Raw genomic sequence first — 12,811 nt, forward strand, 5'->3', positions numbered from 1 at the left:
CGGTTGTCAAACTTCGGGCGGGCAACATGGAGCTTCGGATTTCTGCGGCGCGCGCGCGCGTGCTCAATTACCACAGTTGATGTGTCAGTTGCCGTGCCTGTGCGGCGATGCAAACAACAAACATAAACAAATCGTTCAATTTCGTGCTCCAGAAGACCAGATAAAAAAGTGTTTTGTTCTGTAATTTCTTCCAGTTTTCAACTCATAAGGTAAGTGAAAATAGTGCATCAGTGCATTATTGTTATTTATTGATCTGCTGCCCCGCTCGTCCGTCGGGGTACAAAACGCACCCAAAAATCTTCCGGTCCGTGCATCAATCCGGTCTGCCGTTTCGATAAGTCCGGCAAACGGTCTGATTGTAGCGGGAGTAGCTCGAACCGCTGCACTAGTGTGGCCACGATTAAAAACATCACATTGCGCGTGTACGTCTGACCGGGACACTCTCGCCTGCCCACGCTAAATGTTAGCGAACGGTCCTTTGACAGTGCCAGCATGCCCGTCTCCTCGTCCAGCATACGATCCGGCCGAAAGGTGCGCGGATCGCCCCACACTTCCGGCTGATTGTTGACACTATCCAAATCGAACAGGAAGAGCGTATTCTCCGGTGCGCTATACCCTTCAAACTGGATCGTTTGCTGTGCCCTGTGCACTATGCCCGAGGGGATGAGCGTATCTATTCGCAGTCCTTCCCGGATCGTTGCCTCCGTGTACGGTAGATTGACACGATCGTTAAGCGTGGGAAGTCGGTCGCTATCAACGACCTCATCAATCTCCTTCTGCATCCGCCGGACAACGGTTGGATTGAGTAGGAGTCGCTCAAGCAGCATTGATAGTTGGACTGCGGCGCCCGCGGTTGATGGGATGAAACAATCTGCCAATCCTAAAACCAGCTGGTCATCTGTCGGTGATAAAAAGCACATGAAATAATCCCTTTTGCCTGCTTAAAAACCGTTCGATACCTACACTGAAATGTTGTCTCATTGCGCTGCGGCACATGGTTTTGCATCTCGCGCAGATAAACGTCCACAAAGTGGCGCGGGTTGTTCGGGTCAAACGCTTGCAACTGCTTGTCGATGATAGTTTCTAGCAGCTGGTTCACACCCATCATGCCGCTGCGAATGTTGCTGTACTTGATCGTAAATGGAAACACAAACCGCAACCAGGGAAGGTAGGTAAAGATCGTCCCATAGTCATCGGCATTTCGTGCGAAGAGCATTGCCTTCCTTCCGGCTCTGTAAAAACCATCAAAAACGCTTCATTTTTGGTAACTGTTTATCACCTTAAACCAGCCTTAAGCTATATCCACTTACACCAACAGCGATTTTGCCCTCTCTCGATCGTACCGCTCACCGATCGTTACCTGCAGAAAAATGTTCGCAAGCGTCACCAAAAACACATCCGGACATTTAACTGCTCCCCCGTCCCGCATAAAGTCACGCTCGTACCCGTACCGCTCGCCGGACGCTAGCTGGCCCACCAGCTTCCACAGTTCCTTTTCCATCTCCTGCTCGTACTGTTCCGATCGCCGCCCGAAACCATAGTCGCGCAAATGCCGCAAGAAAAACCAACGCTGATCCTTCCATCCCGGTCCGTCGATGAAATTGATGCCCCGCAGACGGAACTCTTTTTGCCGCATCCGGGCCAGAAACAGATCCGGCCGGCCGTCTAGCTCACGGCGCGTTAACAGCTTCCGAGCGATCTCACCATCCCGCACGATGACGGTCGGAAGGCCTGCCAGGAAGAGGCCGAGCACTTTGGTGCGGTAGAAGTGGGCCAGCCTAGATGCGGCCCGCTGCAGATGCCGATGGTTGAGCAGCAACAGCAGAGCGTAGTCTTGGAGTGGGGAAAGCCGTACCGCTGGTCCCGGGGGATAGTTAAGTGGCCGTTTGATGCGGTTCAGATAGAAGCGGTACGATAGCAGCAGCACTACCGCCGACCAGAGCAACGCACTTATAACAGGCATTTTCGGATGGTTTGGATGGCAAAGTGGATCGGATTGGTTGTGGGAGCATTGGGTTTTATCAAATGCGAGTTGCGCTCCCTCTTCCATTTGCTTTGTAGCGCGTGCTTGACTTTACGATGTTCGTTTCACACGCAAACGGGCCACGCAAAGTTGAACTTGATCGTACCGATGAAGTATGCACTTCGAACACTGACATTCACGTGAAATGAAGACATACCTTGGGGTTTGAGTAAGTTAAACTCGTCCATTCACGTGTTAGTCATTTTAATGTTTTGTTTTTATTTATTAAATTGCTTATTTTGCTATATGCTTGTACAATATTTAGGATACAAGATACTTTGATAACATACTTTCTTACAATGCCTATAAAATCTCCCTTCTTTAACTAACCACCCGACCCGTCCGTCACACTTACCGTGGCTCAAACTTTAACCAAAAATCTTCCGGCGCAATAATAACGCCAGTGTTCCGTTTGCTCAAATCCGGCAGCCGGGCGTTCGGTGGCTGCCGTATGTTGAAGTTTTGCATCAGCGCCGCCAGCGTCAGGAACATAATGTTCCGCGCAAACGTTTCCCCAGCGCAGAGCCGCTTGCCCGCACCGAACGGTACGGAAAGATCCTTCGCCAGCGCTAGCCGCCCGTGCTCGTCCAGGAACCGTTCCGGCCGGAACCGCTCCGGATCGCCCCAGTACTCCCGCTGGTTGTGGATCGCATCCAGCCCGATCAGCACCAGCGTGTCCTTGGGCAGGTCGTACCCGCGCAGGGTCGTGTCCTCCTGCACGCGGTGCGCAATCCCGGACGGTACGAGCGTGTCGATGCGCATCGCTTCCCGCAGCGTTGCCTCCGTGTACGCCAGCTGGGTACGGTCGTCCAGCGTGGGCAGCCGGCCGTGTCCGACGACTTCGTCTATTTCCCGCTGCATCCGCTCGATGACGGGCGGGTTGTGCAGGAGCCGCTCGAACAGCAGGGCCATCTGGGTCGTCGCGCCGGATATGGCGGGAAAGAAGAAATCGACCAGCCCGAGCAGTAGCTGATCGTCTGCAAAGAACGGTTGAACAAAAGGAACGGCATGAGATCACTCGCAAACGACACCCAGAGACCAGGCTTACGCTGGAAGGTAAAGTTGGGTTCCTGCGGGGTGCACTTCACCATCTCCCGGAAGTACAGATCGAGAAAGCAGCGCACATGGTTTTCGTCGAACGTGCGCAAATATTTGTCGATGATCGTCTCGATGAAGCCGTTCACATTCATGCTTGCCTGGCGGATGCGCTGGAACTTGCGCGAGAAGGGAAAGATGTAGCGCAGGGTCGGAAAGTAGCTGAGAATCGTGCCGTAGTCATCGCCCTCCCGCTGGAACACCATCGCATTCGCGCCGGTACTGGGAAAGCGAAGACAAACAAACACACACAGTTAGTGATAAGAGGATCGAAACGATCGAAACGCACTGCGCCACACTGCACCAATTGAACACACTTCGACACACAAAGACACCATTTCGGGATCATCCCAAACTCCAAACTCCAACCTCTTGGCCACTCACTCGTAAAGCACACCGGTCTCCTCCCGGGACAGCCGCTCGCCGGACACGATCTGCAGAAACGCGTTGGCAAAGCAGCTGAACAGCACATTCGGACACTTGGCGTACCCGTCGTCCCGCACGATTGCCCGCTCGTGCCCGTGCTTTGGCCCGTACCGCAGCAGATCGATCAGCACCAGCAGCTCACTGTTCACCTCCGCCTCGTGCTGGGCAAAGCGGCGCCCGAACCCGTAATCGCGCAGGTAGCGCAGTATGAACCAGCGCTGCTCCTTCCAGCTCGGCCCATCGGTAAAGAAGATGCCGCGCCGGTTGTAGTCCCGGTCGCGGATGCGCGCCAAGTACAGATCCGGCCGACCATCGAACACCTTCCGGTTCAGCACCTCCTTCGCGACGGTCAGATCGTTCACCACGATCGAGGGATAGTCGCGGAGCGAGATGCCCAGTATCTTGGTGCGATAGTAATCGCCCAGCACGAGAGCCGCCTTGTGCAGGTGGCGATAGTTGATCAGCAGCAGCAGCCCGTAATCGCCCAGCAAGGGAAACCGGCCGGGCGGCCCGGGTGGGAAGTTTTTGCCCGGCCGGGCAGTTAGCGGTCGGACTAGGGCGTACAGCAGCAGCGAGATCGCGACGCCCCACAGGAGCAGCGTTGTGGTGGCCAACATCTTGTGTCGGTAACTGAACCGGTTCGGGCATCGGTGAAGTGGTTTTATAAGCGATAACCGACCCCCGCGGGATGGCATGCGGGATGGGGCGTAGCAGAGGGAAAGCGGGCCCTTGTCCCGCTTTCGACGGCGGCGGTGTACTACACTCTACGCGCAGTGATCGTTGCAGTCGTTAGGTATTTTTTCATTCAAACACACCCCTCAAACGCGTGCAATTATCTCGTTTTAATCATAAAATGAAGAATGACCGGTGGCCGGCGGCCCGCGTATACATTTACAATCTGCTGCTGTGTGCGTGTTTGAGACGTTGACAAGATGCTCAAATTGAACAAACCTATTTGTCTTGGAATGAACGGCGGGGTCAAGCAGGGAAGGTTACAAAAGCACGTTTATGGGATTTTGTTTATTTTTTTTGTACCGAAAATATGTTTTTGCAAACTTCAGATTGGGACAACGGCGTTATCAGCACAGTTGGCAGAACCGGATCGGTCCGGAAGGTTATGTGTTTTTCGGAAATAGTAAGCCTAAAGAATCAGAATTTCGCGTATAGGGATGACTTGTGGTTTTGGGTACCAGAAGGTGTCTCAATAACAGAGTGTTTTATGTTGGATGAACTTTTAAATTTAAATTCTCCTTTAATTACACCTAATGCCGTTGACCCATTATATAAACCGTTGCCTTCAACACGCACCGGCCCTAGTAACCGATGGCCTTTCGAGGGGGTTTCTCAAGGTGCTGTAAGCACATCGTCGTTCAATCACTACGCCTAGACTGCACTGTGTGCGTGTGTGTAAATATCGATATAGAGATTTTATTTGCATTGGTTCGAGTATTTGCCAAGTTACAGCTACTATGTTTATCGCGAATCAAGCACACCAGACGACAAACAGACAATTAAAACACAAAAAAACCTAATCGAACCCCACCTGCGCCTGAGCACAGGTGAGTGTGAAGTAGTGCAAAGTTAGTGTAAGTAATTGCAGTAAAAAAAGCACACAAATTAAACGCAATTCCCATTTCTAGCGGGCGGTAAACTTAATTCTAAAATCGGGCGCCGTGCGGATCACACCGGTCAGATGCTGCTCCGGATCGGGCGTGCGGCCTTCCATGCTGAAGGTAAACTGCTGCACCAGCGTGGTGAGCGTTAGGAAGAGTGCATTGCGCGCAAAGCTTTCCCCGGCGCAGACACGCTTCCCGGCCCCGAACGGGACGGAACGATCGTGCTCGAGCGCTAGCTGCTGCTGCTGCCCGTCGTCGCTAAGGAAGCGCTCCGGCCTGAAGGTATGCGGTTCGGGGAACACATCCTCCTGGTGGTTGATGTAGTCGAGCCCGTTAATGATGAGTGTGCCTTTGGGGATTTGAAACCCGGCCAGCTCCGTATCGGCGGTGGCGACGTGCGGAATGCCGGACGGGACGAGTGTATCGATGCGCAGGGCTTCCCGCACGACCGCCTCACAGTACGGCAGGTGGGTACGATCGTCCAGCCCGGGGAGCCGTGCCTGCCCGACGTACTGGTCGATTTCGGTGTACATTTTCTCCGCCACGGCAGGGTGGGCCACGAGCCGCTCGAGCATTAGGCCAAGTTTGGCCGGTATGGCGGAGAAGGCCGGCACGAGAAAGTCGGCACAGCCGATAATGAGTTGATCGTCTGGAAGAGAGGGAATAGGAGAAGAAATATCAATTGCTGTTCGCAAACAAACCGATTGCTGTTGGCAAGAGGCGCTTGTCACTTACACTCAAATGCAAACGCATCACTTCCGCTCGTTGCCTTGCTGCCAGTGCGGCGCAACTCCCGTATGTAAGCGTCGATGAAGCACCGCTGGTCATCCTCGCTGTACGTTTGCTCGCACTGTTCCACCAGCGAACGGATCACCCCGTTCGCCTTCTGGTTCACCTCCCTCAGCAGACGATACCGGCTAGGGCCGGGCAGCACGTGCCGTATCCAGGGGATGTAGCTGAGCGCCAGCCCATAATCGTCCCCCTGCCGATGGAAAGCGAGCGAACAGTGCCCAACGCTGGCGTGTGAAAAAATGGCAAAATTAGTAACCGACCTTCAAACACACAATGGGACACACGTCATCATTGCCGCTCTCCACACTACAGCAAACTACACTCACTCGTACAGCACGGCCTGATCTTCACGCTCCAGGCGCGTTGCGGTTAGCATGCGCAGCATCACGTTGGAAAACAGGGCAAAAAACACCTGCGGACAGAGGGCGCTTCCGGTCGACGCGTCCACCACTGCCCGCTCGTGCTCGTGCACGGGGCCGTCCTTCAGCAGGGCAATCAGTTCCGCCAGACCGGCCACCAGATCTTGCTCCACGGCGTCACTCCGTCTGCCGAACCCGTACTCGTGCAGGGTTTTGAGGAAAAACTTGCGCTGCTCGCGCCAGCTGTCACCGTCGGTGAAGAAAATGCCTGCAAAATCATGCAACCAGATGGCTGGTTGTATAGATCGAACACAGCTTGCACACACACACTTCATGACACTCACCTCTTCGCGCGTACCGTTCATCCCGCAGACGGGCCAGAAACAGGTCCGGCCGACCGTCGAACTCGCTGCGCTGCAGCACCTGCCGGACGGTTTCGTGATCGTTCACGAGCACGGCGGGCAGCGGCCCAAGGTACAGCCCGACCAGCTTGCTCCGGTACAGCTGGGATAGGCGGGCGGCGGCCCGATGCAGATGGTGGTAGTTGAGGGCGAGCAGAAACGGGTAGCTACCGAGCAGGGGCAGCCTCGGCGGTCCCGGCGGAAACCGTTCCGATGGACGGTGCAGTGCGTATCTTATCGCGCACGAAACGATCAGCACGGCCAGTGCGACCAGCAGCATTAGTTCCATCATCGATGTGTTGTGACGGGGTGACGATTACGATGATGATGATGATATCATGCGCTGCAAAGGTTGATTACAATAATTGGAACGCTCCAAAGCGCTCTCCTTATCACACGCGATACACGTTCTCACGGCACGCGCGCGCGCCCTTCCGTATAAACAATCTTCCGAATTGAACAAATGCTCGCGGTTGACTGAAAAATCCACCACAAAATTCAACGACGACAGGTTCGCTTTGGTGCTGTGGATCGTCGCTCTGTGCCTTTTCGGTGTTCGTGTCCACTTCTCCCTTTTTTTTTGGTTTAGCATACCGTATTATTGGTTGGTCGGTTTGGTGTGCATGTGTGTATTGGTGTGTCTCCAAAAGTGAACCAGATGTTGGATCTGTTTAGATACGGCGTGGATGCGTTTCCGAACCCCGCTGGGCTGGTGTGCGAGACAAGGACGGAGCAGACGGCAAGCTACACTTCAAACGCGCTTCGAACGTTTGGATGTGTGGTAAGGCGTATTTTTAGAAGGCGCAATACATCCAGAACCTCCACTGGCCTAAAGACGTAAAACGGTAACCGCAAGGGTGAATAGCTGGGTAGAGGGGAAGAGTTAGGTGCCGTCGCACAATGTCGGTCGGTCGGTCGTAAGGGGTCGTCCGCTTAGAAAGATGCGGTTCTCCAGCACACTGCCCAGCGCTTCTCAACGAACCCGTGCACGTGTTGTTCATTTCAAACAGTCGTTTTGCGGTTAGGGTTGGGGAAAAATGTTTTGGCAATATTATCAGACAGATATTTAAAAAAGATAATAACAGTTTCCAAAGATTTCAGTGGTTTTTTTAATCTATCTACAGTGACGGCCACCCTAACTCGGACATCGATTTAGTTCTAATGCATCATACTTGATATGTGTTACATTTGTGGCATTCTTTACAATTCCTTATGCCAAGTTTTGTAATACCTTCTTGACATATATAGATGAGAAAAACAGGCCTCGAAACTCTAAAAATCTCTCTTCTAGCTTGTTTAAAATATCGGCCTGATTATTGCTGGAGCTTAGCTAAAGTGAAACCTCATCAATGTGTGAACGTGGCATTCCTATTCGGGGTTTAAGCAGCTGTCCAATAGTCAGAAGTAGTGTTGGGCAAAACTGATTCAGATTCATGAATCGGAATGAATCTTTGAATTGTTTCAATGAATCTGGATCTCGGGTGCAAAGATTTATGAATCTGCAAAGATTCATGAATCTCCAAATATTCACGAATCTTCAAAGATTTTTCTATCTCCAAAGATACATGAATCTCTGAAGAAAGAAGACTCATGAATCTCAAATGATTCATGTATTTCCAAAGATTCATAATTTTGGAAAGATTCACAAATCTCTAGAGATTCATGAATCTCAAGGGATTCATACATCTCCAAAGAGTCGTAGAGCTTGAACTTCTCATTATTATTCTTCTTGGCGTAACAACCTACGTGGTCATGCCAGCTATACAGGCTTTCGAGGCTTCTTGGCAAATCCACGTAGCCGGATAGTTTGTTTTGCTATGGAGAGACGCAAGGCTTGAACTCACGACGGGCATGTTGTTTGGTGGGATCGAGCAAATTCACTATTTTGAAAATCATGCATTACTCACCGCTGAAGATTCATATTAATGAATCTCAACGAAGGATTCATGAAACCAAACACTAGTCAGAAGATAATACAGGCCTCATAGTCAGTATATAGGTCAGAACATAAAATGTGGCCGAGTCTGAGGTGGTTGCCCCTACATGCATATTCTAGGTTTGGCAGTAGCATCGGATTATTCGGCAACTACTTCAATAATTTAGTATCTACGCACATTATCTATTTTTAGAGGAGTCACAGTTGACCATTAATTCAGGAAAATTAAAATGCTAAGCAGTAACCGACGGCCATATGATCGAATTGAAAGACTTTGTAATGCTGCTTGTAGAGGGTTCGATTGACAAAAAACTTACGAAAATGATCTTGAATTGAATTCTTTTTTGTTGTGTCCTTATAACTCCCCTCACTATATGCTATTCTCAATTCGTACATTATTTACGAACAATTAAATTATTCCAACAGTACACGTGAGTTTATCCTTGCTTCATCGAATGAATTTGGGAACCACTGTCGATCCAGCATCATCATTCTGGGCTTTGAGAAGTTTACGATGCGCAAAAAATAAGAAGAGTGTGTGCCAATCAAGAAGGGAACGGAAGGGTTTTTTTTTGTTGGTTCCTATATCTCTCACCCCCTCTCTCTGCGAGAAGAAAGAGAGAGAGAGGTGTCGAAGATGCTTAGCGTTGACAGGGCAGTAGTACCAAACGGTTGTGTAAATGTGCTGCAGTTCGGCGCGCGTTTCGGGGTGAAAGAGCATTGGCGTTGCCATGGCGACGGGTAAATGCGTTTCGGAAGCGACCGATAATCTTATACCCGGCCCTGTTGCGCTAGGGCTACTGCTTCTAAACGCTCTCCGCTTCTCTTTGCATAACGATGGTGGATTGTTATTCCCCCTCTCCACACGGGAACGTGGAAATATGAGGGCAACTCCTCACACGAACTCTGCCGCGCGGTTGTCTTTGTCGTCGTGCGTGCATCTACGCGTAGGGCTTATTGCTTGCTCCGTTTAATGGTTGCAACTTTAAGACGTAGTGCCGGCGTCGTCGTTACCTCTTGCCTGCGGACCAGCGTACGTTTTGATGTTGGTCAGCTGTGTTGCTGTTGTTCGTGCATAGTAGCGTTTCCTTTTGAGCGCAGTTTACGATGCCAAGAACAGCAAAACCCCCACACCACACGCTGGCCGAAATCAAAGTAAACAAAGAAACCAAACAGCGTTGGGTTTGGTGCATGGTGGAACGGGTGCGCAATAGTAGGCGAAGGTAACGAACGAAACGGGTTTGAAGGGTCGGTTGACTGTTGCTCTCATCGCAGATTCGGCGCTTGAGTTGTCGCTCAAGAGTGGCCGTTTTTATTTGCGCCTTTTTGCATAATTACTATTTGTAGAGATCCAGCTCGTGGGTAAGACGAGTTGTTGGGCTTGATATACGAATTGAGAGTTTAGTTGGTAGTCAATATTTTGATAATAATTATCTAACTCATTATTCCATAATGCAGGCAATGTTCGAACTTTATTCCCGTGCGTGATTTGAAGATGTCGATCTTTTATACGCAAAATCTGCTTCAATTTGCAAACTGCGTTGCGCCTTTAAAAAAAAAACAACATCATTAAAAGCAAAACCATTTTGCATTCATTTGCCCCGTGAAGAAAAAAATCGTACCAAAACCAAAACCAAAACAAAATTTTAACAATTTTATGACTTGAACGTCCTGATTATCGCATTATGACCTTTCTGTATTAACCCTGTGACCATTTGTTGTTTTTTAAACCACGGAAAAAAACGATCCGACCATAAAGTATGATTGCTACTGATTGTCGTCTTGAGCATAGGAAAGCAAATGGATTGTTAAAATGTCCATCTGCTTCTAACCCAAAATTGCCATGTACCAACATTTGTCAAATCTTGATTGTGGAAAGCTTTTCTATTTTAAATTTACGACCCCCTTTTTTTTTAAAAGACCAACAACCACGTCGGTTACGGTGTTGATAAGCAATCTGGAGCATAGTAAAAGCCGCCCCATCCTGTATTCTAATGACCTTTTTTTTCTCTCTCCCCCTTCACAGCATCCGGCTCTATCTGGCGTATTTGAACACGGAGTTTTTAACTCCCCTTCACCCACCGTCCTCCTCCAAAGTGCACCAACGATGGATGCGTCAACCATTCTGGAGCGTGCGACGGAACTGATTCGCTGCTGCAAGGTACCACGGCTGATGACCAGCATCGAGGAGGGTCCCCTAGACCGGGGCACCTTTGCGCAGTTTCTGCACGTGCTGGAAGCGACGCTACCGGCGGTGTTCGATCTGCTAGCCGAGCACGGCACCCTACTGACCGGGTACGACGAGTACAACGAGGATGATAACGTGCCGTTCAAGGCGGGGCTGGTGCTTGTGATAGCTGAACAGTACAGCGAAGCAGGCGACGCTAGGGCGTCCGGTGAGGATGCAGCCCACGGCGAGGAGTATCGCACCGGCACGCCAGCGCTGCGGAAACGTATCGCACAGTTCTGCCAGGGCCACGAACTGGAGCATCTGCTGACTGACAGGGGCAGTGATCGGGTATGGCGTCACTTGCACGACCACTATCGGCGGGTGCTGTCGGCGAGCGAGTGGAAGCATCATCCGGCCGACGTGGCAGGGTTCGTGCGGCTGGTGGAGCTGCTGTACGGGCCCTATCCGGTGAGTGGCGCCCCGCCGCCGCAGCTGGACGATGACCGGGCGGCATACATTCTGTCGGTCGGCATTATGCTGGTGGAGTTTTTCGAGCCCGCCTATCAGCTGCTGGGGCTGCGGCTGTTCTGTGCCCTGCTGGCGCCACACCATCGGCCGGTCATGCGGCGCACCAACATACACCGCGTTGTGTACAGCAATGCGAAGCGGCTGACGAACAAATGCAATCAGGAGCTGTTTCTGGAGGCGCTCTGGCGATGCATCTATCTGTACGTGGAGCTGGAGGAGGCGGACCGGCAAGACTTTACGCAGGTTAGGGAATGGGCTGTTTGCTATGTTAAGGACAATCTTAAAACGAAACCATCTGATTGCAGTGGAACACGGTAGACGATATAATGGAGATTCTGCTCAATGGACTCACGTTCCAATCGAAACTCAGCCAGTCCGGCATCTATCTGCTGTACCTGCTGAAGATGCTCGCCCTCGACCTGCCCGACTATCTCATCGATGGGCTGGATGAGGTACAATCGATCGACCGGAAGTGCCACCTGTACGAGCCCGTGTGCGAGCAGCTGCGGCAGGACTGTCTCGGCGGGTTCCACAACCGCCGGTACTACCGCTGGCTGCATCAGATCATCGAGCTGCTCCCACACGAAGCCGTCAAGTGCCAGGGTGCTGCTAGGGAAAATGGTCGATACTGTCATGTACGTACCGCCAGAGTTTTTTTTTTTGGCTGAATGCATCGCAAGATCAATTATTAATTCCATCTCCACTCTCTATCCGTCTGTGCAACAGGGTGTCAATCTACTCTTCATACTAGTCACGTTCCCGGTCGAACCGGAAGCACTGCGACCGACCCATATACGGATGCAGACCAGTTTGGTGGAATTCATCAACGTGTTTAAGCAGTACGAGCAGCAGCAAAGTGCGGCGGCGGTCAAGCGGTCGAGCGCATCGAGCGACTTCGTCTACAACACGAAAGCGCTGGTCTCGATCAGCAAAACGATGCTGGTGTTTCTCACCCACCTGGCACCGCACTACTTTCCCGAGCATCCCGCAATGGCAACGCTCGGTCAGCAGCTTGCAAACGATTACGCGGACTGCGATTCGATCATGTACAACTGCATGCAGAGTTTGATCGAGAAGTTGCGATAAAAAAGGTCACCTTAAAGAAAGGTAATGATGCTTTTTGATTAATACCTTACTAATCCGAATAACACGGTCAATGCGAGTACATGTTTGTAGCTTTAAAATTTTGATCCGAAATTTGTGATAAATTTTCCACTTCTCATTGTAATTTAAAAATAAAAATACGCGTTCAAGCGTAATACGAGTTGAACTGTTGCATTGAATCAAAAAACGGTCAATTTAAAAATACGTGGCCAACTGTTGACCAAACGTGTCATGTCAATTATTACCACAGTTGATTCACGGTGCTGGTTTATAATCAGTGGTTACGTTCTGCACTGGTCTCATCTTTTCCTATTTTTAAAGCTAAAAAACTGTTTAATTTCAACGATATAGAAAAAAATCT

The 12,811-nt window shown here is 50.8% G+C and overlaps 3 protein-coding genes across 5 annotated transcripts; 1 reads left to right on the forward strand and 2 right to left on the reverse strand.

Moving 5' to 3' along the window:
- Positions 1-77: 77 nt before the first annotated feature.
- On the forward strand, positions 78-12,511 carry LOC120949449 (uncharacterized). Of its 3 annotated transcripts, none has more exons than XM_040366757.2 (4): positions 78-209; positions 10,675-11,589; positions 11,652-11,981; positions 12,073-12,511. In XM_040366757.2, exons 2-4 carry the CDS (start codon positions 10,756-10,758, stop codon positions 12,430-12,432), a joined length of 1,524 nt encoding a protein of 507 aa, XP_040222691.2. In that variant the 5' UTR covers positions 78-209; positions 10,675-10,755; the 3' UTR covers positions 12,433-12,511. The 3 variants fall into 3 exon arrangements, with proteins under 3 accessions (XP_040222691.2, XP_040222692.2, XP_040222693.2); XM_040366758.2 differs by lacking the exon at positions 78-209 and adding an exon at positions 9,277-9,389; XM_040366759.2 differs by lacking the exon at positions 78-209 and adding an exon at positions 9,409-9,871.
- LOC120949450 (probable cytochrome P450 304a1) lies at positions 232-2,109 on the reverse strand. Its single transcript, XM_040366761.2, has 3 exons — positions 1,311-2,109; positions 964-1,232; positions 232-898 (listed from the first exon to the last, which is right to left on the reverse strand). Exons 1-3 carry the CDS (start codon positions 2,048-2,050, stop codon positions 246-248), a joined length of 1,662 nt encoding a protein of 553 aa, XP_040222695.2. The 5' UTR covers positions 2,051-2,109; the 3' UTR covers positions 232-245.
- LOC120960898 (uncharacterized) lies at positions 2,211-7,205 on the reverse strand. Its single transcript, XM_049607385.1, has 8 exons — positions 6,656-7,205; positions 6,279-6,579; positions 5,896-6,176; positions 5,186-5,809; positions 5,083-5,093; positions 3,503-4,308; positions 3,072-3,340; positions 2,211-3,000 (listed from the first exon to the last, which is right to left on the reverse strand). The coding sequence occupies exons 1-8, from the start codon at positions 7,002-7,004 to the stop codon at positions 2,375-2,377; spliced, it is 3,267 nt and encodes a 1,088-aa protein (XP_049463342.1). The 5' UTR covers positions 7,005-7,205; the 3' UTR covers positions 2,211-2,374.
- Positions 12,512-12,811: the final 300 nt, after the last annotated feature.

The sequence above is a fragment of the Anopheles coluzzii genome, chromosome 2, assembly GCF_943734685.1.
Source record: "Anopheles coluzzii chromosome 2, AcolN3, whole genome shotgun sequence".
NCBI classification, from domain to species: domain Eukaryota; kingdom Metazoa; phylum Arthropoda; class Insecta; order Diptera; family Culicidae; genus Anopheles; species Anopheles coluzzii.